Source organism: Hemitrygon akajei, chromosome 1 (assembly GCF_048418815.1).
Source record: "Hemitrygon akajei chromosome 1, sHemAka1.3, whole genome shotgun sequence".
In the NCBI taxonomy this organism is placed as follows: domain Eukaryota; kingdom Metazoa; phylum Chordata; class Chondrichthyes; order Myliobatiformes; family Dasyatidae; genus Hemitrygon; species Hemitrygon akajei.
In genome coordinates, this window is record NC_133124.1 from 64,672,230 (window position 1) to 64,694,605 (window position 22,376).

A 22,376-nucleotide genomic window follows, 5' to 3' on the forward strand; every position below is an offset into this window, starting at 1 on the left:
TTAAGTATTGTATGTAATGAGTTTTTGCTACAACAAGTGTATGGGACATTGGAAAAAATGTTGAATTTCCCCATGGGGATGAATAAAGTATCTATCTATCTATCTATCTATCTATCTATCTTTTGTCAATTTGCTTTTGCTTTCCTGTTTATTTGCTGCTTATTTTTCTGAACTCAGTCAATGCCTCCTCTGTCCATCCATGTTGTTTCACCATTTAATCTTGTATATCTTAAAAAGATGAAAAGGAACAAACTAGATTCCAAATACAATTGGGTATTTTTTCAGAGGAATTATATGCCTTTAACTGATCAATAAATTGTGTAGTTCAAATTGTTTTCAGCATGTTGTTTACTTGTATTTTGTTAAGTTTTTTTTCAAAAAAATGTACACCATGCTTAAAAACATATACAGAACAATTATTGAAAATCTTTTACTGGATTAATTTTAACATCTTTAATTATGAATTGTGTCAATTGCACAAGGTCTCCTTATACCTTCATTACATTTATTAAGTAATCTAGAACAGTTTCACCAACATTTATTATAAACACTTCTTTCATTTCCATACAAAACAACTGTTTTATGCCACATTTCATATCATTTTCAGTAGTATATTTTATTGTATGAATTCTGTAGATACAAAAGCAATAAATTACAAAGAGTATAGATACAACAGATCAGAAAGAATGTGTTGCACATTCTACAGATTAACCTATATGCATACAGGTAGAAGGAAAGCATATCCTACACCCATTTAGCACACAGCTATCTTCACAGAAATCACAAGCAGACGAGAATGCAAGATATTTAAAACTCTTCTGCACAGAGGATTAATGCCAAGTCTTTCCGAAAGAGCTTTCCTCCATCAGACAAAGCCATGATGTTTTTCTTGTAAGTTGTAAGATTTTCAATGTCTAGGTCCTGTATTTTATAATCATATAGTTAACTAAATTTCAGAAACAGCCATGTAGAATAAAACCTTCATTTGTTTAACTCTTTAAAGTTAGTAGTTTGCATTGTTTTATTACCTGTTTGTTCTTTTCACACAGGTCCTTTAGTAGTGCATCTAATTCATTTTCATCTATATATCCATTGCCATCCTAAAGAGAAAAAGATACAAGTTTAAACTTTTGTATTTTCTTATTAGAATATAAATCTCATTAACATGGTCAATGTTCTGGCCTGTGGAGGCACAGTTTGTTTTGAGCATCACTTCCTGTATGTAAGCTGCTTTTTATATTTTTTCCTGCACAAGAAAGACATCCATCTCCACTACACTCTGTTTGCCTTGAAATGGCAATATCTTTTCACAAGTAAGTTCTCATTAAAAACCCTGAAGAAAGCTTCCAACTCGAGTGATTTTTGAGAATGATCATCTGTCTTTTAGTTTCAGTAGCTAAGCTGACATCCCATGGATGCCAGACAGGGTGTGTTCTGGCCTCTAGAGGTGTATTTGTTTTGTATGAACATCACTTCCTGTACATAAGCTGTTTTTTATATCATTTCCTGTGCAGGTTAATTCATATTTTGACTTGAAGCACTTGGTGTAGCAAGACATTCAACTCCATCCCCTATTTATTTACCCTTAAAACAGCAATATCTTCACAAGTAAGTTCTTATTAAAAACCCTGAAGAAAACTTATATCTCGAATGATTTTTGAAACGGTATTTAACTCCCTGCCTGGCTTTGTACACACACATTGTGAAGGCCGTGTTTAGGTTAATCTATATTCTACATGTGGTTAATTTCTTAAATATTAGGTCACTCCATTTCTTATAATTTTATTTGGTAAAAAACAGAAAAATCAGCCTTCATGAACTGTTCAGATTACCGCACAGTAATAAATACTTATGAAGTTGAAAGTTGTGTATCCTCTTATTTAAAAACAAACTATTGTTTAAATTTCTTAAGGGAAGCATATTTTAAAATGAATATGCAGTATTACATATGTAGAGCTACTTTAGAAAATGGGAGTTCATTGTGATACCCTAAACCATCCAGATCGATGCACTACAAAAGAAAAAGACTGTTAGAAGAATGTTGCTAATTATGTGGGTGAATACAGATTTAAAGTGAATAAACCTCAGTGTCTAAATTATGATAGCCTGCATGGAACACATAATTACCAGTAAACATCATAGGATTCAAATGAAATTGGTGCTGTATAGTTATTATGAAAAGGTGAAGTTTATAAATAACTTGCATTATCACTTATATTGCTTTCCATATTAGTCTCAAATACACCTCAAATGGGTTGAAGGCTTTTTTTTTAATGCTTTTTGCTCATATCACTCTTCTTGAAGTAATATTCAGCTGATGGATTCAGACTTAAGATAACAATGGAAACATCAATTTGTATAGTAAGTTTGCATACTTAAATGTAACAATATATTTAATAAATTATCTAGTGTACTGGGGACTGCAACTTTATGCATTTCTAATAGTATTCTCACTGCTAAGTACCTGCAGTGTTATATTTATTAATACAAGTTTCTTAATGTATGCCTTTAACCTTTAAATTCATAATAGGTTATACTGACAAATAGCAAAATTAGAAAAGAATTGAAGAAATAATTTGTATAGTCTAAAGGGTTTAATAATTGTTTGTACAGTAATCTTGATGGCATCAAATTACATTTGCATTTAATACGTAAAAATGGGTAGACTATTGAAAAGTTAACTATCTATTTTCATTACTATGTCCAGTTTGTGCATACGGTTGTGCTTCAGGAAAAAGTAAGCCAATTATGGTTTTACTTTGTTGAGCAACTTATAAATAAACAGTGACAAATGCATTAATTTTAATCATTCTGGCTAATTCAGGATTGCCAAATTATTCACAAACTGGTTTTGAGACAATTTTATTATTTTAAATGGGATTAGAAACATACTTAATTGCCTCTGTAAACTGCTGTCACATTTCATAAAAGGACAGTTTACTTATCTCAGTTCTACTTTCCCTTCTACTTTCCCTTCCTATCCCCTTTCCCCTTATACCACAATTACCTTGTTATCTAAATCTATCACTAACAGTTATGAATATATTCATTGACAAAACATCCCATTGGAGTAGAAATTTGTCTAAGACACTTCACCTTCATCCTAGTCATAAATAATTTACCTCGTGAGTCCATGATCCTCATACTATAATTAAAAATACCGTACTACAATGCTTGTGCTATAAGAGGAACAAATACTGATGTTACAATTTTAATCTTATTGCCCAAAAGGCAGTAATGCAATTGGAAGGCATGAAAATGTAATCCATCCACCTCCATTATGAGCAGCAGAATAATACTTTCATTGTGTTGCATTTTCACAGTCAGTTGCATTTAACAGTAAAACCTGTGTCATGATTAACACCAAGTAGATGTTACTTTATTCCACTCAGCTTATTCATATCCAAAATTCTAATTTTCCTTTTACACTGCTTTTACAGTAGCTCATTTGCATATTAGGTGTACAAGATAATGAGAGGCATTGATCGTGTGGATAGTCAGAGGCTTTTTCCCAGGGCTGTAATGGCTAGCACGAGAGAGCACAGTCTTAAGGTGCTTGGAAGTAGGTACAGAGGTGGTGTCAGGGGTAAGTTGTTTTTTTACGCAGAGAGTGGTGAGTGCGTGGAATGGGCTTCTGGCTGCGGTTGTGGAGGTGGAAATGATAGGGTCATTTAAGAGACTCTTGGAGTACATGGAGCTTAGAGAAATAGAAGGCTATGAGTAAGCCTAGGTAGTTCTAAGGTAAGGACATGTTTGGCACAACTTTGTGGGCCGAAAGGCCTGTATTGTGCTGTAGGTTTTCTATGTTTCTATAGCAAATGTAGGTGAGAAAATTTTAAGCATAAGAGATTCTGCAGATGCTGGAAATGCTGAGCAATACGCGCATAGTGCTGTTGGGACTCAGCAATCTACAGAGGGGAACACACAGGCAACATTTTGGGCTGAGACCCTTCATTAGGACTGGAAAGGAAAGCGGATGAAGCCAGAATAAGTTGGGGTGGGGAGGGGTCAAGATGGAAGGTGTACAGGTGTACTGAGGAACCTGCTCCCCTTGCTACCAAAGTTGATGAATCAGTACAGCTCCATATTAAACAATTTACAAAACAAAGAAAGAGTAACAGAGGGTACAAGATATGCACTGGGCTGGGAATATTGATGCTCTTCACTGAGTGGTTCAATAGGAAGCAAGCAAGTTTATTTGTATAGCACTTTTCAAACACAGGGCAGGTCAAAGTGCTTAGACAGAACAAGATATAAAACGCAAACATCAAATTTTAGACAATATGAAAGAGAATGAAATCACTCAGAAATAAATATGATAAATAGAAGGTACAGTGCAGGAGATTCTAATTAAAAGCTACAGCGAAAATAAAAGTTTTAAAGCTCGATAGAACTGAATTGACTTCATTTCTTACAACCTTCACATACATGAGGAGTAAAAGTCTTTATGCCTCCATCTAAATGTGCAACGTGCAATGATAGTAATTTATAATAAATAGAACAGTCAATGTAACATAAAAATATACTCAAATCAGCATGAGTTAATCAGTCTGATGGCCTGGTGGAAGAAGCTGTCCCGGAGCCTGTTGGTCCTGGCTTTTATGCTGCCGTACTGTTTCCTGGATGGTAGCAGCTGGAGTAGATTGTGATTGGGGTGACTCGGATCCCCAATGATCATTCAGGCCCTTTATTCACATCTGTCTTTGTAAATGTCCTGAATCATGCTAAGTTCATAACTACAGATGCGCTGGGCTGTCCACACCACTCTCTGCAGAATCCTGCGATTAAGGGAAGTACAGTTCCCATACCAGGCAGTAATGCAGCCAGTCAGGATGCTCTCAATTGTGCCCCTGTAGAACGCTCTTAGGATTTGGGAGCCCATACCAAACTTCCTAAACCGTCTGAGGCATATATGTCAAACTCAAGGCCCGCGGGCCAAATCCGGCCCACGGTGGAATTATCTTTGGCCCGCGAGATAATATCTAATTACTATTAAAGCTGGCCCCAGTAATCGAAGCGCCTATGGTATATGACATGGCGAATGCTGAGTTTATTCAGGTACCAGGTTTTCAGGGTTTTTAGTGTTTATTCGGCAGTCTTGCTCGGCAGTCTTCTTCATAAGAAACGGAATTTGTAAAGTGAAACACTTTGTAGTTATAGCAGAGACTGAGACACATGAGAGCAGGCTGAAAAAACGGAGGCAACGAAAGCTGCGTTCGCACGCGTCCGACTGATCCGGCCCGCATGAAGCTGCATTTTGCTCAATCTGGCCCGTGACCTAAAATGAGTTTGACACCCCTGGCCTGAGGTGAAAGAGGTGCTGTTGTGCTTTTTTCACCAAACAGCTGGTGTGCACAGACCACTTGAGGCCCTCAATGATGTGGATGACGAGGAACTTAAAGCTGTTTACCTTCTCAACCCCAGATCCATTGATGTCAATAGGGGTTAGCCCGTCTCCATTCCTCCTGTAGTCCGCAACCAGCTCCTTTGTTTTTGTGACATTGAGGGAGTGGTTGTTTCTTTAAAAGAGCTTAAAGTTGGGGCAGATTTCAGATCCTCTGGAAGGTTATTCCAGAATGTGGAGCATAGTAACTAAAAGTTGCTTCACCGTGTTTATTTTTGAACCTGCGGACAGGAAGCAGACACACCCCAGACAACCTGAGAGCTCAGGAAGGCTCAGAATGCAGCAGGAGATCAGAGGTGTGTTTTGGCCCTAGACCTTTCAGCACCTTATAAACCAGTAGTAATATTTTATAGTCAGTCCTCTGGTAGACAGGAAGCCAGTGTAGTGATCTGAGAACTAGAGTGGTATGTTCTATTGTCTAGGTCTCAGTGAGGACTCTAGCAGCAGCGTTCTGAATGAGTTGCAGCTGTCTGAGGGATATTTTACAGGGACTTTTGAAAATGGCATTACAGTAGTCAAGCCTACTAAAATAAATGCAGGGATGAGCCTTTCTAGATCTTGCTAAGACATAAGCCCTTTAACTCTCGCTATATTTTTAAGATGGCAATGGACTGACTTTGTAATTTGTCTTAATGTGGCAGTTAAAATTTAAGTTGGAGTCCATCACAATACCAAAGTTTCTGGCTTGGCTTGAGCTCTGTAACGAAAGGGATTCTGAGTGAGCACTGACTTCTAATCGTTCTTTTTTGGCACTAAAAACAATTATTTCAGGATTCTCTTTGTTTACCTGGAGGAAATTCCAGTTCATGCAATCAGTGATTTGTTCAATACAGTTTTTTAGTGATTGTATGGGACCATAGTCACTTGATAACACTATTATATAAATCTGAGCGTTATTCGCAAAATTAAGGCAAGGTATTTTGTTGCTTACCATGATTTGAGCTAGAGGGAACATGTACATGTTAAACTGAAGAGGCCCTAGTATGCACCCTTGAGGCACTCTGCGTGTTGTTTTTGTTCAGTCAGATATGCAGCTACTATACCCTTTACACCTGCGACTGTGCTGCCATACACAGCTCCAATCTGCTGATCAGATTCGCAGATGATACGAGATTGAAGAGCCTTATTTCTCATGGTGAGGAGGCAGCCTACAGAGAAGATGTTGACACAGTAGTGCCTAGATAACAACCTCTCCCTCAATGTCCAAAAAACTAAAGAGCTGATTGTGGATTACAGGAAGACAATAGACAATAGGTGCATAAGTAGACCATTCAGCCCTTCGAGCCTGCACCGCCATTTTGAGATCATGGCTGATCAACTACTATCAATACCCGGTTCCTGCCTTGTCCCCATATCCCTTGATTCCCCTATCCATAAGATACCTATCTAGCTCCTTTTTGAAAGCATCCAGAGAATTGGCCTCCACTACTTTCCGAGGCAGTGCATTCCAGACCCCCACAACTCGCTGGGAGAAGAAGTTTTTCCTTAACTCTGTCCTAAATGACCTACCCCTTAATCTCAAACCATGCCCTCTGGTACTGGACTCTCCCAACATCTGGAACATATTTCCTGCCTCTATCTTGTCCAATCCCTTAATAATCTTATATGTTTCAATCAGATCCCCTCTCAATCTCCTTAATTCCAGCGTGTACAAACCCAGTCTCTCAAACCTCTCTGTGTAAGACAGTCCAGACATCCCAGGAATTAACCTCGTGAATCTATGCTGCACTTCCTCTACAGCCAGGATGTCCTTCTTTAACCCTGGAGACCAAAATTGTACACAGTACTCCAGGTGTGGTCTCACCAGGGCTCTGTACAAATGCAAGAGGATTTCCTTGCTCCTGTACTCAATTCCCTTTGTAATAAAGGCCAACATTCCATTAGCCTTCTTCACTGCCTGCTGCACTTGCTCATTCACCTTAAGTGACTGATGAACAAGGACTCTTAGATCTCTTTGTATTTCTCCCTTACCTAACTCTACACCGTTCAGATAATAATCTGCCTTCTTGTTCTTACCCCCAAAGTGGATAACCTCACACTTATTCACATTAAACGCCATCTGCCAAGTATCTGCCCACCCACCCAGCCTATCTAAGTCACCCTGAATTCTCCTAACATCCTTATCACATGTCACACTGCCACCCAGCTTAGTATCATCAGCAAATTTGCTGATGTTATTTTCAATGCCTTCATCCAAATCGTTGACGTAAATTGTAAACAGCTGTGGTCCCAATACTGAGCCCTGTGGCACCCCACTAGTCACCACCTGCCATTCCGAGAAACACCCATTCACCGCTACCCTTTGCTTTCTATCTGCCAACCAGTTTTCTATCCATATCAATGTCTTCTCCCCGATGCCCTGAGCTTTGATTTTACCCACCAATCTCCTATGTGGGACCTTATCAAATGCCTTCCGAAAATCAAGGTACACTACATCCACCGGAAGAACAGAGATAGGCTTGCCTCGATCAACATTAATGGGTGTGCAGTTGAGAGGGTGAGTAGTTTCAAGTTCCTTGGTATAGACATCACCGAAGATCTCACCTGGACTGTACACACCAGTTGTGTGGCCAAAAAAAGCACAACAGCGTCTCTTCCAAATGACTGAAAAAGTTTGACATGAGTGCCCAAATCATCAAGACCTTCTACAGGGGCACCAGGGAGAGCATCCTAACTGACTGTATCACTGCCTGGTATGGGAACTAGACCAACCTTGATCGCTGGGTACAGTAGAGAATGGTACGGATAGCCCAGTGCATCTGTGGATGTGAACTTCCCCCCACTGGGGACATTTACAGCAGCGGGTGCAGAAAGAAGGCCTGGAAGATCATCAGGGACACCAGTCACCCCAACCATAACCTGTTTCAGCTGCTTCCGCCTAGCAAATTGTACCACAGCATTAAAGCCAGCACCAACAGGCTATGGGACAGCTTCTTTTTACAAGTCATTAGACTTATAAATTCACATGTCTGTACATTGTGACAGAGTAACACAAAGATATTTACCCCTTCACATTGTGGGATGGACGCAAGATTTAAATTAATTCAATTCAGATAATCAATACAAAATAGTTCCTGTCCGATTAATACGATTTAAGTCATTTTAGGACTGTACCAGAAAGTCCCACCCAGTTTTCTAGTCTCTTCAGTAATATGCCATGTCCAACTGTGTCAAAAGCAGCACTAAGATCCAGTAAAACCAAAACTGAAATTTTATCATCATCATAACAACACTGCTTAGTCCTGAAGGACATAGTTTCACCCAATGGGACAAAACCTAATGGGGATCTACAGGCTTTGTTAAGGACCTCCAGAGTACTCACATCTATTGACACCACTGTACTTTCTCCCGAAAGTCCCAACCTTCCAAAGGTGGATTTGTCCTACCAGTGGTGCAGGATGCATTATGCAGAGTTTGTGAAGGAAAGGCGTGGCATGTTGCCTATTTGTAATAATGCTCAGTGCAATCATCAGGTGTGTTTGACTGGTCATAAGACAGCAACTTAGCATTAGGTAAAGTAAAGAAAAATGAATTACCTGGTCATAATATTCAAAGATATCATTGAATTCTTTTGAGGACATATTCACCCCCTAAAAATTGAGGAGAAAAAACAACTCAGCAAGCACATACCAAGGCATTCAATCAGTATGTAACATCTGATTCTAAGACCACTTAAGGCATCTGAAAATACAATATTAATCTGTTCTATGCTATAATGTTCTATGTTCTGGGAATGAATCCTTAATATCCCTGAAAGTGGTCTGGAGATTATTGAGAGACCATGGATGTAATTAAATAGTGCGTATCATGGAGACACAGGGCACTTCAGATGCTGGAATCTGCAGCAACAATCTGCTGGAAGAACTTAGTAGGTCAAGCAGCATCTATGAGGGGAAAGGAATTGTTGACATGGTGACCCAAAACATCAACAATTCATGCACATACATACACTGATGCTGTTCAACCTGCTGAGTTCCTCTAGCTGATCATTTCGTATGTTTTGGGTTTGAGTGATACTTAAGGGAGCCTAGGAATTTGTGGTCTAGCAAAAATGAGAAAGTGGAGGAGTAAGTTCGTGGAAACAGTGATGTTGAAGTTTTCTACTATCCTACTGACATATCAGAAAATATGTGAAGAATAGTTTTAAAAGTTCTGCAACCACTTGTGTAGTTTATAGCTAGGTATTGATAAAAATAATAATCTGGTACCTACTCCAAGATATTCAGTAGACTGATACTGAGTTGGTTTGAGATTGATTAGCAATGTGCCATTAAGTATGTTTTGAGGACTTGTAAATAGCATCAGATTGTTGCCTACCCTACAGACAGAAACTGCAAGTCTCCAACAAAAACAAATTGATAAGCAAATTTCTAGCATGATTGAAAATGTGATGGAATTAAGATGACAGTAATAAAAAGACTAACAATGGCAGACGATTCATGTATACTATACAATCTATCAGCAGTTTAATGTGTTATGCAAGATTGAGGATAAAGGGTTGAATTGTAGAATGTAGTGGTCAAGACCCCATTTGCCATAGTGTACAGAACCCTTTATCCTTATATGTTTGATAGATTTTTTCCTTTCCAACTGTGAAACATACAAATATAATAGTACCTACTTGAAAGTTGAGAAGAAAATTCTCTTTGTCAGGAAGTAACCTATTCAAAAAAATGCACATGTGGTTTGTCAACTTACATTACATAAATGAAGCTCTTTGATTTAAATAAAATGTATATTTAAAATTACATACCTGGCCATTTCGCTGAGTCCCAGCTTTCCATCATTATTTGAATCAAACATTTTGAGCTTAAAAAATAAGAAATAAAAGTTTCCTAAAGTAGATCAAATATTTATCCTGTTCAGAAAGTATAAATAAGTTGAGATTTTCATAAACAAAATGTTGCATTAGGTTATCAGGATTTTCCTGTTATAAAAGGAAATTTATTTACAGATAAGGAAATTAATCAAAGATATTTTGATATTTAAAATTTATTTTGGACTCATTTCCATCTGAATGTCCCAGTATGTATATAACAACTTACTCTATTTGACTATTTTCTGTCCTTGTACCAGCTCCAATTTATTAATCACAAGTCATGATCTCAGTAAACCAAAATACAAATACAGGAGGAACTCAGTGAATTTGGTGGCCTTTGTAGAGAGAAATAGTCCACAATTCAAGTTGAGATCCTTCACTGGTCCAGACTGTCCACTTAACTCTACAGACACTTCCTAAATTCCAGCATCTGCAATCCCGTGTACTGTGTCACTTGTGAGCACAGTTAATGGGATATTTGTGTATAGAGATATATTGATCTCAGAACGATTATGCCTAGCATGTGGTATGCAGAGGGAGAAATACAGTCTTATAAGCAAATCTCTAAGGTGATATCAACATGGATTAACTTTCAAATACCAATTATTACATTCATTTTCATATTATATTATCTGCCACTGGAATTTTACCAAATAGCTGTTTTACATTGGAAGCCAACACCTAGGAGGTGTTGGGTGGAGAAAGAGACAAGAGTAGATGATGCCTATTCAAGCCATTCTAATAAAATCATGATCGATCTGATCTTGGCCTCAACTCCACTTTCTTGTCTGATCACCAAACCCTTTATTCCTGTGTTCCAAAAGGTATCTCAGCCTTGATCACCCAATATAACAGCTTCAAGGAAGTTAATTCTAAATATTCACAAACCTATTTGAAAAAAAATATTTTCCACACTTAGTGGTCTTAAGAGGTTGACTCCTCCTCCTGAGACTATGTCTCTGGTATGTCATTTCCAGTGCTCGGGAAAACATCCTTCATGGAGTTTAGAATGAATCCTCTCATTCTTTTTTTCCCTGAATGCTAACTTTCTCCTAGGAATTAATAAACTATTTTCCAAGATAACAGGTTCTAATTCAAGTTCTATTATCATTCAGCCGTACATGAATATAGCCAAATGAAATAATGTTCCTCTGCGACCCAGGTGCAAAACACATCACCAACAGCACACTGCACATAGCATAAATAGTACATAGGGTTACGATTTCAGAAAAACACGGTCACAAAAAAAAAGCCCAATTCCTTGAGTGTCCAGTTGCTCTTCCACTGAGCGAACACTGGAAGGCAGGACCAAACAAACACCAGAGTACGTCACCTTTTAAACATAAAAACATAGGATAGTACAGCACAGTACAGGCCCTTCAGCCCACAATGTTGTGCTGACCCTTAAACCCTGCCTCCCATATAACCCCTCCATATACCTGTCTAGTAGTCTCTTAAATTTCACTCGTGTATCTTTAAACCTTGCCATTCAAAAAAAAACATTATACCAGATCTCTGTTCCTTAACAGGAAAAACTTATTTTCTATCCATTCCCACAGCACTTCTTATGACATGAGCTACTGTTTTTCCATGTTAACCCTTAATGCAATACGTTATCAAAAGTCTTCTGGAAATTCATGTGCAGCACACCTATTGTTTTCTCTTTATCGACAGTACATGTTACTTCTTCTATGTACTCCAATAAACAGGATTTCTTTTTCATAAAACCATGTTGACTGCTTCATTACCTTGAACTTTTTGAGTTTCTTGCTCTTTCATAATAACTTGAGAATGATGAAAATATTATCAAAGATACATTGAGTTAAATAGCAAGTTGATTTGATGCCTTTTTTTAAGATAAGTATTGGAACTATAGGAGATGTGTGGTGAAAATTTGTTTTACACAAAATGCTGTTGGTATCTGGAAGACACTGAGGGGTGTTGGTGGAGGAAGCAGATATGATAGTGGCAGTAAGAGACATTCAGACAGGCATATGAACATTCAGAGAATGAAGGGATAAGGATCATGTGCAGGGAGATAGCACTGATATAAAATGGAAGCATGGCAGCATAGATATTATGTACCAAAAGGATCTGTTCCTGTGCTGTATTGTATTAATCTCTATTTCAGAATCAAAACTAATGAAGTGACATAACTTCAAAACTGCTCCTTATTGCAATCTTTTAACTCAACAACGTTAAGCCTTATCGCCAAGTGTCCAGAAAATGGATTTTGCAATTAAGTTTTTGCAGTTTATTGTCCCTTAAAAAAATCTTACAAATGCTGCAAAATGAATTTCCTAGCTTCCTGGAATGTGATGTCATGGTCAACGGTAAGACAATGTTAGAAACATTGTTGTATGTCACATACACAGGAAAGGAGTTTTTTTTGAGTAGGGGTCATTAAATGAAAACAAATGTTACATGCCTTACCTTGCAAGGAACAGTTTTCTCAATGAACATGTGAAATGTTTTCCATGTGTTCAAGAAGCATTGATCAAAGAAATAATGATTACATTTGGATTCAGAATTAACCAAAAACATGTAGTATTCCTCTCTGAATTTCCAGATTCTTGTTTGGGAGAGTCAACAGAATCTCTGATATTTTTCACCTGACTTTTGTGTTGCAGGAGCTTTTACCCAATAACCTTTAGATATTTGGTCTCCTAGTAATTTATACCATTTTCTCAGTGTCATCCTATCTTTGCTAAAATTACTGAGCTTAAACTAGAAAATTCTAATTATATACTTCTTTTAACCTGCTCTACCTGTTCATTCCACAAGATCAGCAGCAACTCTGCATCCTTCAAATAATCCTCCTTTCTTTCATTATTATCATTTTCAAATGTTGCACTAATGGCAATTATATAGTATTTAGATTAACCTTGTTTGACAGGATAGTGTAGATATAAATTTAGGCATGGATCATCTAAGTCAGTATAAAAATAAGAACCTGCTGACCTAATATGTACCTGTGACAGCAATGAAGTTAGCCCTGTGCCACTTCCTCCTTTAGTAGAATTGACTAGCAATTAAAACAAGAGCAGACATCATCTTACTTTCCTAAGGTCAAAGTTGGCCCTATCAGAACTGCTTTCAGTGAGTAACAACTGATTACTCTGGACAATAAATTCCACATTTCTAGAAATATGCGTGTTCAGATTCATGATCTCCACTGTACTGAGATTAAACAGTATATATCTGAATTGCTATATATTCATTCTTGAGCTGAAAATTAAACTGTTGTTACTTAATTTTTAAAGAAATTAATGGTTTTGACATGCCCCTTCTGACAGTATTAAATTGAAGCAGTGTGGTTCACTCATACACAAAGCCTCTACCCACTCAAATCTATCTAGTTTAAGAGTCTCTTCTTTAGATTCAGAGCAAAGTACTGTGATACAAGTTAATTGAACTCAAGAAGAAATACAAGCAAAATCATTGGAAGAGAGCAAAATTAACTCTGATTATCAACCATTTTGAAAAACGTGTATGAGTGATATTTTTATCTCCTGTCCAAATGGTTTCAGAATTTAAAATGTTCAAGGAGATTAACCAATTTCAATAAGAATATTTAACATTTAATATTTAACATTTTGAAATTGATCAATAGAAGTAAATATTTAGTCATATTAATGTATGCTCTCCTAGATAGCACTAATACAAATGGAAATATTTATTAACAACCTTTAACAAGGAGTTTTAAAGGTTGAAATTGAAGCTTTCTTCTACATTACTTATTTTAATGTTATCTGAAACACAAGGTAAAAATAATTAATAAAATAGATTAATTAACATTATATATGCTTTAAAGGCTATAATTTCAATGAATAAAGGAGATGGGTGGGCACGTGGTGGTCACTCTGAGACGAGCTTGACTGACGTATGAAACAGTTCACGTGGGTGTAAAATATTGGCCCACAATGATCCCAACTGAACTAAATAAAATCCCTGATATGTACTAGTAATTGCTAGTTCATAAGATTTCCAGGTGCTGAATTACACTGATAAAATACCGAGAGCTGCAAATCCACTGTTTACCAATAGAAGGTTGATTGGATGGAGGATGCATGATAATGGAGATGTCTTAAATGTCGGGTGTACATGTCTTGATTATACAATCTGTATACACCCATCAAAAAAGAAGAGATCACCGTTGCTGAAATCTGGAACAAACTTTGCTCCAACACACAACAGGTCTGGCAGCATTGACGAAGAAACAGAGTTAATGTTTCAAGCCTGACTTATTTTTGTTTTTTTCAGTTTTTGATTCACATACTGACAATCAGCTTATTAAAAGCATTTGTAATATTTTTAGCTTTGTAGGATACAATGATGATTTTGGCTGCCTAGATAATGTATAAGGATGCGCATGAAAAACAGGTCTTTAATTAAAATCTGTTCCGTTATGCACAGTAAGATTATTTTCTTCCTGGAGAAGGTTTTGTACTGAAATGGCAGAATTAGAGAACTACAGGAGTTGATGGATAATGTAAATGTCAACAATGACATAACTGTGTTAACAAACGGGACTGCACAGGTGGGCGCAGGGATCATCACAAAGAAATTTATCCCTGAAAGCTGCAAAGCATTGTCATGCTCTGATTAGAAATTATTTGCAGGGCTGGAGAGGCAGTGTATTCAATGAGTGAATCCTAAAGATCTCATTTATTCACTGAAGGAGCAGCCATCACTGTTAATCATTAAACTGGGGAATATTGATTAGAAGTTCAATGTACGTAGGGTTCATGAATCACAAAGATCAGTTAAAATAGCAAAAAAAAATTGAAGAATCTCATCACATTCACAACACCACATGTGCTGCATGTTGTGGGATGTATATTATAACTTGCCATGAAACTTTTGTATGGAAGTTCATTATTAATAAGAAGGTCAAAGCAAACACATTTATTTCCAGATATAAACTATCAAAGAAAGAGAAAATGCAGGAATTTTATAGTACATTTTATAGTACATTTCACACCTCATGAAATAACAAAGCACCTTAAATTTGGAGTGATGTACTTTTTATAATGTTTTTCCAGTTTTGTTTAATCATAAACACAAGAGATTCTGCAGATATTAGAAATCTTGAGCAACACACAAAATGCTAGAGGCAGCATCTATGACGTTTCTGGTCAAGACCCTTCACCCTGGAAAGGCAGGGAGCAGAAGCCAGAAGAGGAATGTGGGAGAGGGGAAGGTAGAAGCTGGCAGGTGATAGTTTAGACAAACTGAGGGGGAAGGTGAGTAGGTTGAAGTGCTGCATCTGCCCCTATACTTTCTCCTTCACCACAAAACAGTCCTAAGTGTGGAGCAGTTCACCTGAAAGTAGGTTAGGGACATCTATTGTCTCTGGTACTCTTGGTGTGTCCTCCTCTACATCAGCGAGACCTACTGCAGATTGGAGAACTGCTTTGTCAAGCTCCTTCTTTCTGTCCATTGCGAAAGGCAAGATCACACAGTGGCTACCCATTTCAATTCAACTTCCTATTCCCATTCTGACGTCTGTCCATGGTCTTTTCTACTGCCATGATGAAGCCAAACCCAAACTGGAGGAGCAAAATCTCATATTTCGTCTGCATAGCATCCATCCAACCTGATGGCATGAACATTGATTTCTCCAGCTACTAGTAATTACTGCCTCTTCCCTCCCTCCTCCCTTTTTCCATTTACCATCTTGGTTAAACTCTCACCACTTCTCCTCAACTGCCTTTCACTGCCCCCCCCCCCCCCCCCCATCACTTTTACTTCCATGGTCCACTCTGCTTCTATCAGATTTCTTACTCAGCCCTTTCTGTGCTGTAGTCTGCTGGGGCAACATGGTGAGAGCAGCTGATGCCAAGAAGATCAATATGCTCGTCAGGAAGGCTGGTTCTGTTCTGGGGATGGAACTGGACACCCTGGCCGTTGTGTCTGAGAGGAGGATACTGAAGAAGCTATGGAGCATTATGGACAATCCCTCTCATCCCCTCCATGACATACTGGACAAATGGAGAAGCACCTTTAGCAACAGACTGATTCCACTGTGGTGCACCACTGAATGCCACAGGAGGTCCTATAAGACTCTACAACTCCTCCTCCTTAAGTATATAAGTATATGGTTTCATTGCACATCTGTATCTTACACTATTACCTTTTAGTGCACATTTTGTGTTTTTTCATATCTCAAAGCTTATATTTTGTATTTTAAAGTATATATTTCTGACTGAACAGCCTTGCAACAATAATTACTTAAGGGATAAATTAAAGTTTTATCTTAATTTTATCTCTTACACCCATCCCTTCCCAGCTTCTTACTTTATCCCCCATGCCCCATACACTCCCTTCCTTTCCCGTCAGTCAGATCCTCCCTTCATTAGGAAGGGCGTTGGCCCAAAATGTCAACTATTTATTCCTCTCTGTAAATGCTGTCTGACTTGCTGAGTTCCTCCAGCATTTTGTGTGTGTTTGCCTTAGGTAATCAATTAATTTTTAGCTATTTCTTTGAGACTGGTTTCCTGGGGAGGAGGCTGTACCATTTCTCCTTGGGCACTTGGATGGGTCAGTTATTCTTCATTACTTTTCCCTAATAATTACATGTCTATTGTTAGATGCCAATGATCTAAAGTTTAGTACAAACTGATACCTCGTTTGAAAATGCTGATTCATTTTTTTATTCAATCAGGAAATTCTCATGTTTAAGTTATTAAAAGCTGGGTGCATATATTTTTGTTACTTTTTGCATTTTTTTGTAGTTTGGATATTTTTCATTAATTAAGTTCCTCATAAAACTATAAATCATATGACATAGGAGCAGAATTAGGCCACTTGGACTTAAGTCTGCTCTGCCATTCAATCATGACTGTTTTTTAACCCCATGTGCCGGTCTTCTTGTAACCTTTAACCCCTTCACCAATCAAGAACCCATGAATTTCTACATTAAATACACCCAGAGATTAGACCTCCATCGCCACTTGTGACAATGAATTCTACAAATTCACCACCATAAGCTGAAGATGTTTCTTCTCATGTCCCTTTATTTCGAGCCTGTGCTCTCTGATTCCTATACTCTCTGACTGATGGAAACATCCTCTCCACATCTACTGTATTCAGGCCTTTCAGCATTTAATAAGTTTCAATGAGATTCCCACTCAGAAGCACATTGAGTATAGGCCCAGGGCCATCAAATACTCCTCAAATATGAAAACAAAGTAGTCATGCTTATTACAAGAATGTTCTACATGACAAATTATAATGTTTTCAGTAAACAATTGCAGTAGCAAACTACTAGGATTTCACTCTTACCGTAGTCAGGGTATACTCCTCCAGCTTCACTTCATCAAAGGGCCTATTTGCTTTCTTGAGTAAATCTCGAAGAAAACTCTGTTCAGGAAGATTATAGCAGAACTTCAGGATCTTGTATATGCATTCTAATAATATAGCTTGTAAGAATTTCAGTGATTTATGATCAATGTCAAATTCTGTACATACTGTACAATATGAAAAATATAGTAAATCTTATATAATCAGGTTATAGCAACCCATTATGTTATTGCCTTTTAACATAACAGGTTCCAGAATGATTTGATTAAAGCTTGGAAGATTATATCATAGGTTTATCAAAATTTTGTGAACTCATTGCTGCTGGAGGAAGTGTTTATCTTGTTTGTTACTTCAAAGGTATTCTGACACAGCAAAGATGGATTTTAAATTTTATCTAATTTCTACCATGACTGATCCAGTGTATCAGTCACTAGATCATGAACTGGCCGTCAAAATACAGTTTGTATTTGTTAGAAATGGCAAATAGTTGTTGCATGCTATTGGAATTATACCTGTAGCAGGTCTAGTGAGAGATGGAATGAGAACTTGCATTTATATGCCATCTTTCACAACCTCAGAAAGTTCTAAAGCACTGAAAGTGCAGCAACTGAAGGAACCAGTTAACCTGCAGCAGACTTCACAAATAAAACAATGTATTGATCAAATAATCTATTTATGATGCTCGAAGAACAAATATTTTATTGCATACCATCAATATAGTGTATTGGGATTTTTTTTATCTGCCTATGAGAAAACCTTGGTTTAACTTCTCATATGGAAAACAATGAGCTAGAGTTTGCTTAAGTCAACCTTTCCTTGGATTCCCCTTCTGCAAGATGCCTTTGGCTGCACTTAGCCGATACAGCCATTCAATCCCAATGTGCAGCTAGCCATGCTGCTGTAGTCATACTCAGAAGTAAAAAGTGGCAATTAAATCTCAGGTGCTACAAACTTCGATCCAGCCCCAGAGTGCTTGACTAACAGCCTGTGTTATCTCTGATGGTCTTGAACTTTTAGAAATAGTTGAAGCACTTACTTTAAAATTAAGATTACACAATTGAAAAATAGCACATTTATTTTAAAACTCAAAATCTTGGTAAATAATTAAAATAATAATAGTAATAATAAAATGCAAAAGGAAATAAGCAATACACATTTTCACTTCTGGCAAGCACCTGTAAAAAATGAGCTTGTACTGAGGGGCTAAATGCAAAGTTAACTGGTCTGAACAGGAAATACTCCTGTTTACATTGTAGAATCAAGACACAATCAGATGTCAAAAATTCTGGAATAGCTGCCAAACTTCATCAGAATTTAGTCCATTAATTGTAGTTGTGCTATATTCTCTCAATACTGCAGCAAACTAAAACTATATGAATAAACTTTTCTCAGGCTTCCAGCTGGGTACAGGTATGAGCCTATATATTTTGCACTTAAATAAATCATACTAGTTTCAGGCTGCCATATATTTTGAACTATACCCCAGTTCTACTTGGCTATATTTTAATTGATTATGAGGTTTTTTGTTGACAGGACTTCCACACTCCCCACCCTACTAAGAAAGATCTTCCCAAAAACTTTTCCTACTTCAGACAAACTAGGACGAGAGTTCGTTCAGATCATCCTTTACCATCATTAGAAATGACTGCAGCACAGAAGGATATTGAGCTCTGAATTTTATTTTTCTGTAATTGTTACTTCAGCTTTACTAGTTGTCCAGTATTTTTGCAGTGGTAATCAGAATATATATGCATGTATTTTTAATATGGTAACAACAATAGTTTATAAATTATTAAACTCACCATTTCAGCTCTATATTACCTTTTTGCTACACTTGAAAGCCTAATTTGCTTTCATCACTTTCAGACATTTTTTCAAGCCCCGAGTCTACTCAAACCACTATGTAGTTTGCCGTTTGCAGCACTGGAGTCAACCCCCTGAATTAAACGTATTAATTGTAAATTGTGTCCCTGTTCTTGAAACTTATAGTTCCAGTTATTTTTTCATTAAAATGTTCCAAATCAGACCACTGTGATGACAACCTTCTAGGTTAATAACCTCCTGTCTCTCATTATTCATTGTAAATTTGTTCAGTTCTATACATGGCAGAAAATAAATTGCTGGAAGAACTGAGTTGGTCAAGTGGCATCAGTGGAGGCATATATGATACATGAGACCCTACAGCAGTATCAGGAATGATGGAGCAGAAAGAAATATGGCCAGTATACAGAAAATCAAAGGATAGGTGGATCTGGATGAAGAGGGGGAATAATGGATAGATAGATCCATGTGCAAGGGGGAGGGTGGGATGGAAAAGGTAAACAAAGGGAGAGAAAGCCTGGGTTACCTGAAATTGGAAAGTTGCATGTTCAATTAATTTCCTATTTTAGCCAGGTTATCTTTCTTCCTACCTCACCCACTTGCATGCAACTCTCCATCAGTCTCCTCCTCTTCTACTCTCACTGTTCCTGTCCCACCCCCAGTACCGAATTTAATATACCAACTCTCAGTCCCGATGCTGTTGCACAATCTCAGCCTGAAACATCAAGCAACACTTTTGCCTCCTGTTTGATCTACTGAATTATTCCAGCAGGTTTTTTTTTGCTCTAGATTCAAGCAACTACAATTTCTTGTTTCTCTATTTCTATGCATATCCTTACTCTTCTCATTTCTCCCTTTAGTGCAATTAACTGCTGTAGGCATTAATCCTGCTTTAACCTGGTTTTAACTTGATCCTATGCAATGATACCATGAGGGAACACCCATGCATTGCTGTTTTGGAGCGAAACACTAATTGTTTATATCAGTGTTTCTTTAAGGTACTTGTGATATTTTAATTTGAAAGTAGTAGGGTACATATATTGGAAACCTGAAATAAAGTGACAAAATCAAGTCTGACAGCTTTTCTGGAAAGAGTAAAAGCCTTCCTGATGGCTGTCCATGGATGTGAAACATTAAATGTTTAAGTACAGACAGACAGACATACATACTTTATTGATCCCGAGGGAAATTGGGTTTCATTACAGCCGCACCAAGAATAGTGAAGAAATAGAAACACAGAAAATAGGTGCAGGAGTAGGTCATTCAGCCCTTCAAACCTGCACCGCCATTCAGTATGATCATGGCTGATCATCCAACTCAGAACCCTGTACCTGCTTTCTCTCCATACCCCCTGATCCCTTTAGGTGCAAGGGCCATATCTAACTTCCTCTTAAATATAGCTAATGAACCAGCCTCAACTGTTTCCTGTGGCAGAGAATTCCACAGATTCACCACTCTCTGTGTGAAGAAGTTTTTCCTCATCTCGGTCCTAAAAGGCTTCCCCTTTATCCTTAAACTGTGACCCCTCGTTCTGGTCTTCCCCAACATCAGAAACAATCTTCCTGCATCTAGCCTGTCCAATCCCTTTAGAATTTCATACGTTTCAATAAGATCCCCCCTCAATCTTCTAAATTCCAGTGAGTATAAGCCTAGTCGATCCAGTCTTTCTTCATATGAAAGTCCTGCCATCCCAGGAATCAATCTGGTGAACCTTCTCTGTACTCCCTCTATGGCAAGAATATTAAACTATATATAAACTATATATACTAAATATTAAACAAATATATCACTATATTAAAAATATAGCATTATTTAATTATTTATGGTTTAATATTAAGTTAATTATGCCAAGTGGAAATAAGTCCAGGACCAGCCTATTGGCTCAGGGTGTCTGACACTCCGAGGGAGGAGTTGTAAAGTTTGATGGCCACAGGTAGGAATGACTTCCTATGCTCAGTGTTGCATCTCGGTGGAATGAGTCTCTGGCTGAATGTACTCCTGTGCCTAACCAGTACATTATGGAGTGGATGGGAGTCATTGTCCAAGATGGCATGCAACTTGGACAGCATCCTCTTTTCAGACACCACCGTCAGAGAGTCCAGTTCTACCCCCACAATATCGCTGGCCTTACAAATGAGTTTGTTGATTCTGTTGGTGTCTGCTACCCTCAGCCTGCTGCCCCAGCACACAACAGCAAACATGATAGCACTGGCCACCACAGCCTCGTAGAACATCCTCAGCATCGTCCGGCAGCTGTTAAAGGACCACAGGCTCCCCAGGAAATAGAGACTGCTCTGACCCTTCTTGTAGACAGCCTCAGTGTTCTTTGAGCAGTCCAGTTTATTGTCAATTTGTATCCCCAGGTATTTGTAATCCTCCACCATGTCCACTCTGACCCCTTGGATGGAAACAGGGGTCACCGGTGCCTTAGCCCTCCTCAGTTCCACCACCAGCTCCTTAGTCTTTTTCACATTAAGCTGCAGATGATTCTGCTCACACTATGCGACAAAGTTTCCCACCGTAGCCCTGTATTCAGCCTTATCTCCCTTGCTGATGCATCCAACTACGGCAGAGTCATCAGAAACCTTCTGAAGATGGCAAGACTCTGTGCAGTAGTTGAAGTCCAAGATGTAGATGGTGAAGAGAAAGGGAGACAGGACAGTCCCCTCTGTCCTGTGACACTCTGCCCTCCTCCATTATATTAATTTCCAATCAATTTCCAATTTTTTTTCATTACTCACCCAACACACCCTTCCTTCCTGCCACTTAAGTGAATAAATCCTCTTCTCAGGATCTGCCCCACAATTTTTTATTTTTTTTTTTAAACTTGTTATCACCATCTCTTTATAAAGGCATTTGGTTTTGCAAGTTTTCACCGGCCTCTTATGAAGTAGTATTTTTTTCCTATTTTTCATTAATTCATGTTGGACTAAATTATAGCATATAACTAATTTTATTTAATTTGTATTTCCACTAAGAAATAAAGGCCAAATCATTTAAGATTCCTGAACGTATAAGCTAGTTTGA

At 37.9% G+C, this 22,376-nt stretch overlaps 1 protein-coding gene across 4 annotated transcripts in view; it reads right to left on the reverse strand.

Annotated features, from left to right (window-relative positions):
* Positions 1–438: 438 nt before the first annotated feature.
* calb1 (calbindin 1) overlaps positions 439–22,376 on the reverse strand; it is a 38,496-nt gene continuing 16,558 nt past the window's right edge. For 3 of the 4 annotated variants that reach the window (XM_073044528.1, XM_073044523.1, XM_073044511.1), the window contains 7 exons: positions 17,511–17,588; positions 12,657–12,674; positions 10,158–10,213; positions 10,026–10,065; positions 8,941–8,994; positions 1,029–1,100; positions 439–921 (listed from right to left, as the gene is read on the reverse strand). In XM_073044528.1, the coding sequence (XP_072900629.1) occupies positions 808–921; positions 1,029–1,100; positions 8,941–8,994; positions 10,026–10,065; positions 10,158–10,213; positions 12,657–12,674; positions 17,511–17,588 (432 nt within the window). In that variant the 3' untranslated portion in view covers positions 439–807. The remainder of the gene's footprint in view (positions 922–1,028; positions 1,101–8,940; positions 8,995–10,025; positions 10,066–10,157; positions 10,214–12,656; positions 12,675–17,510; positions 17,589–22,376) is intronic. The other variant, XM_073044519.1, reaches the window with a different exon arrangement.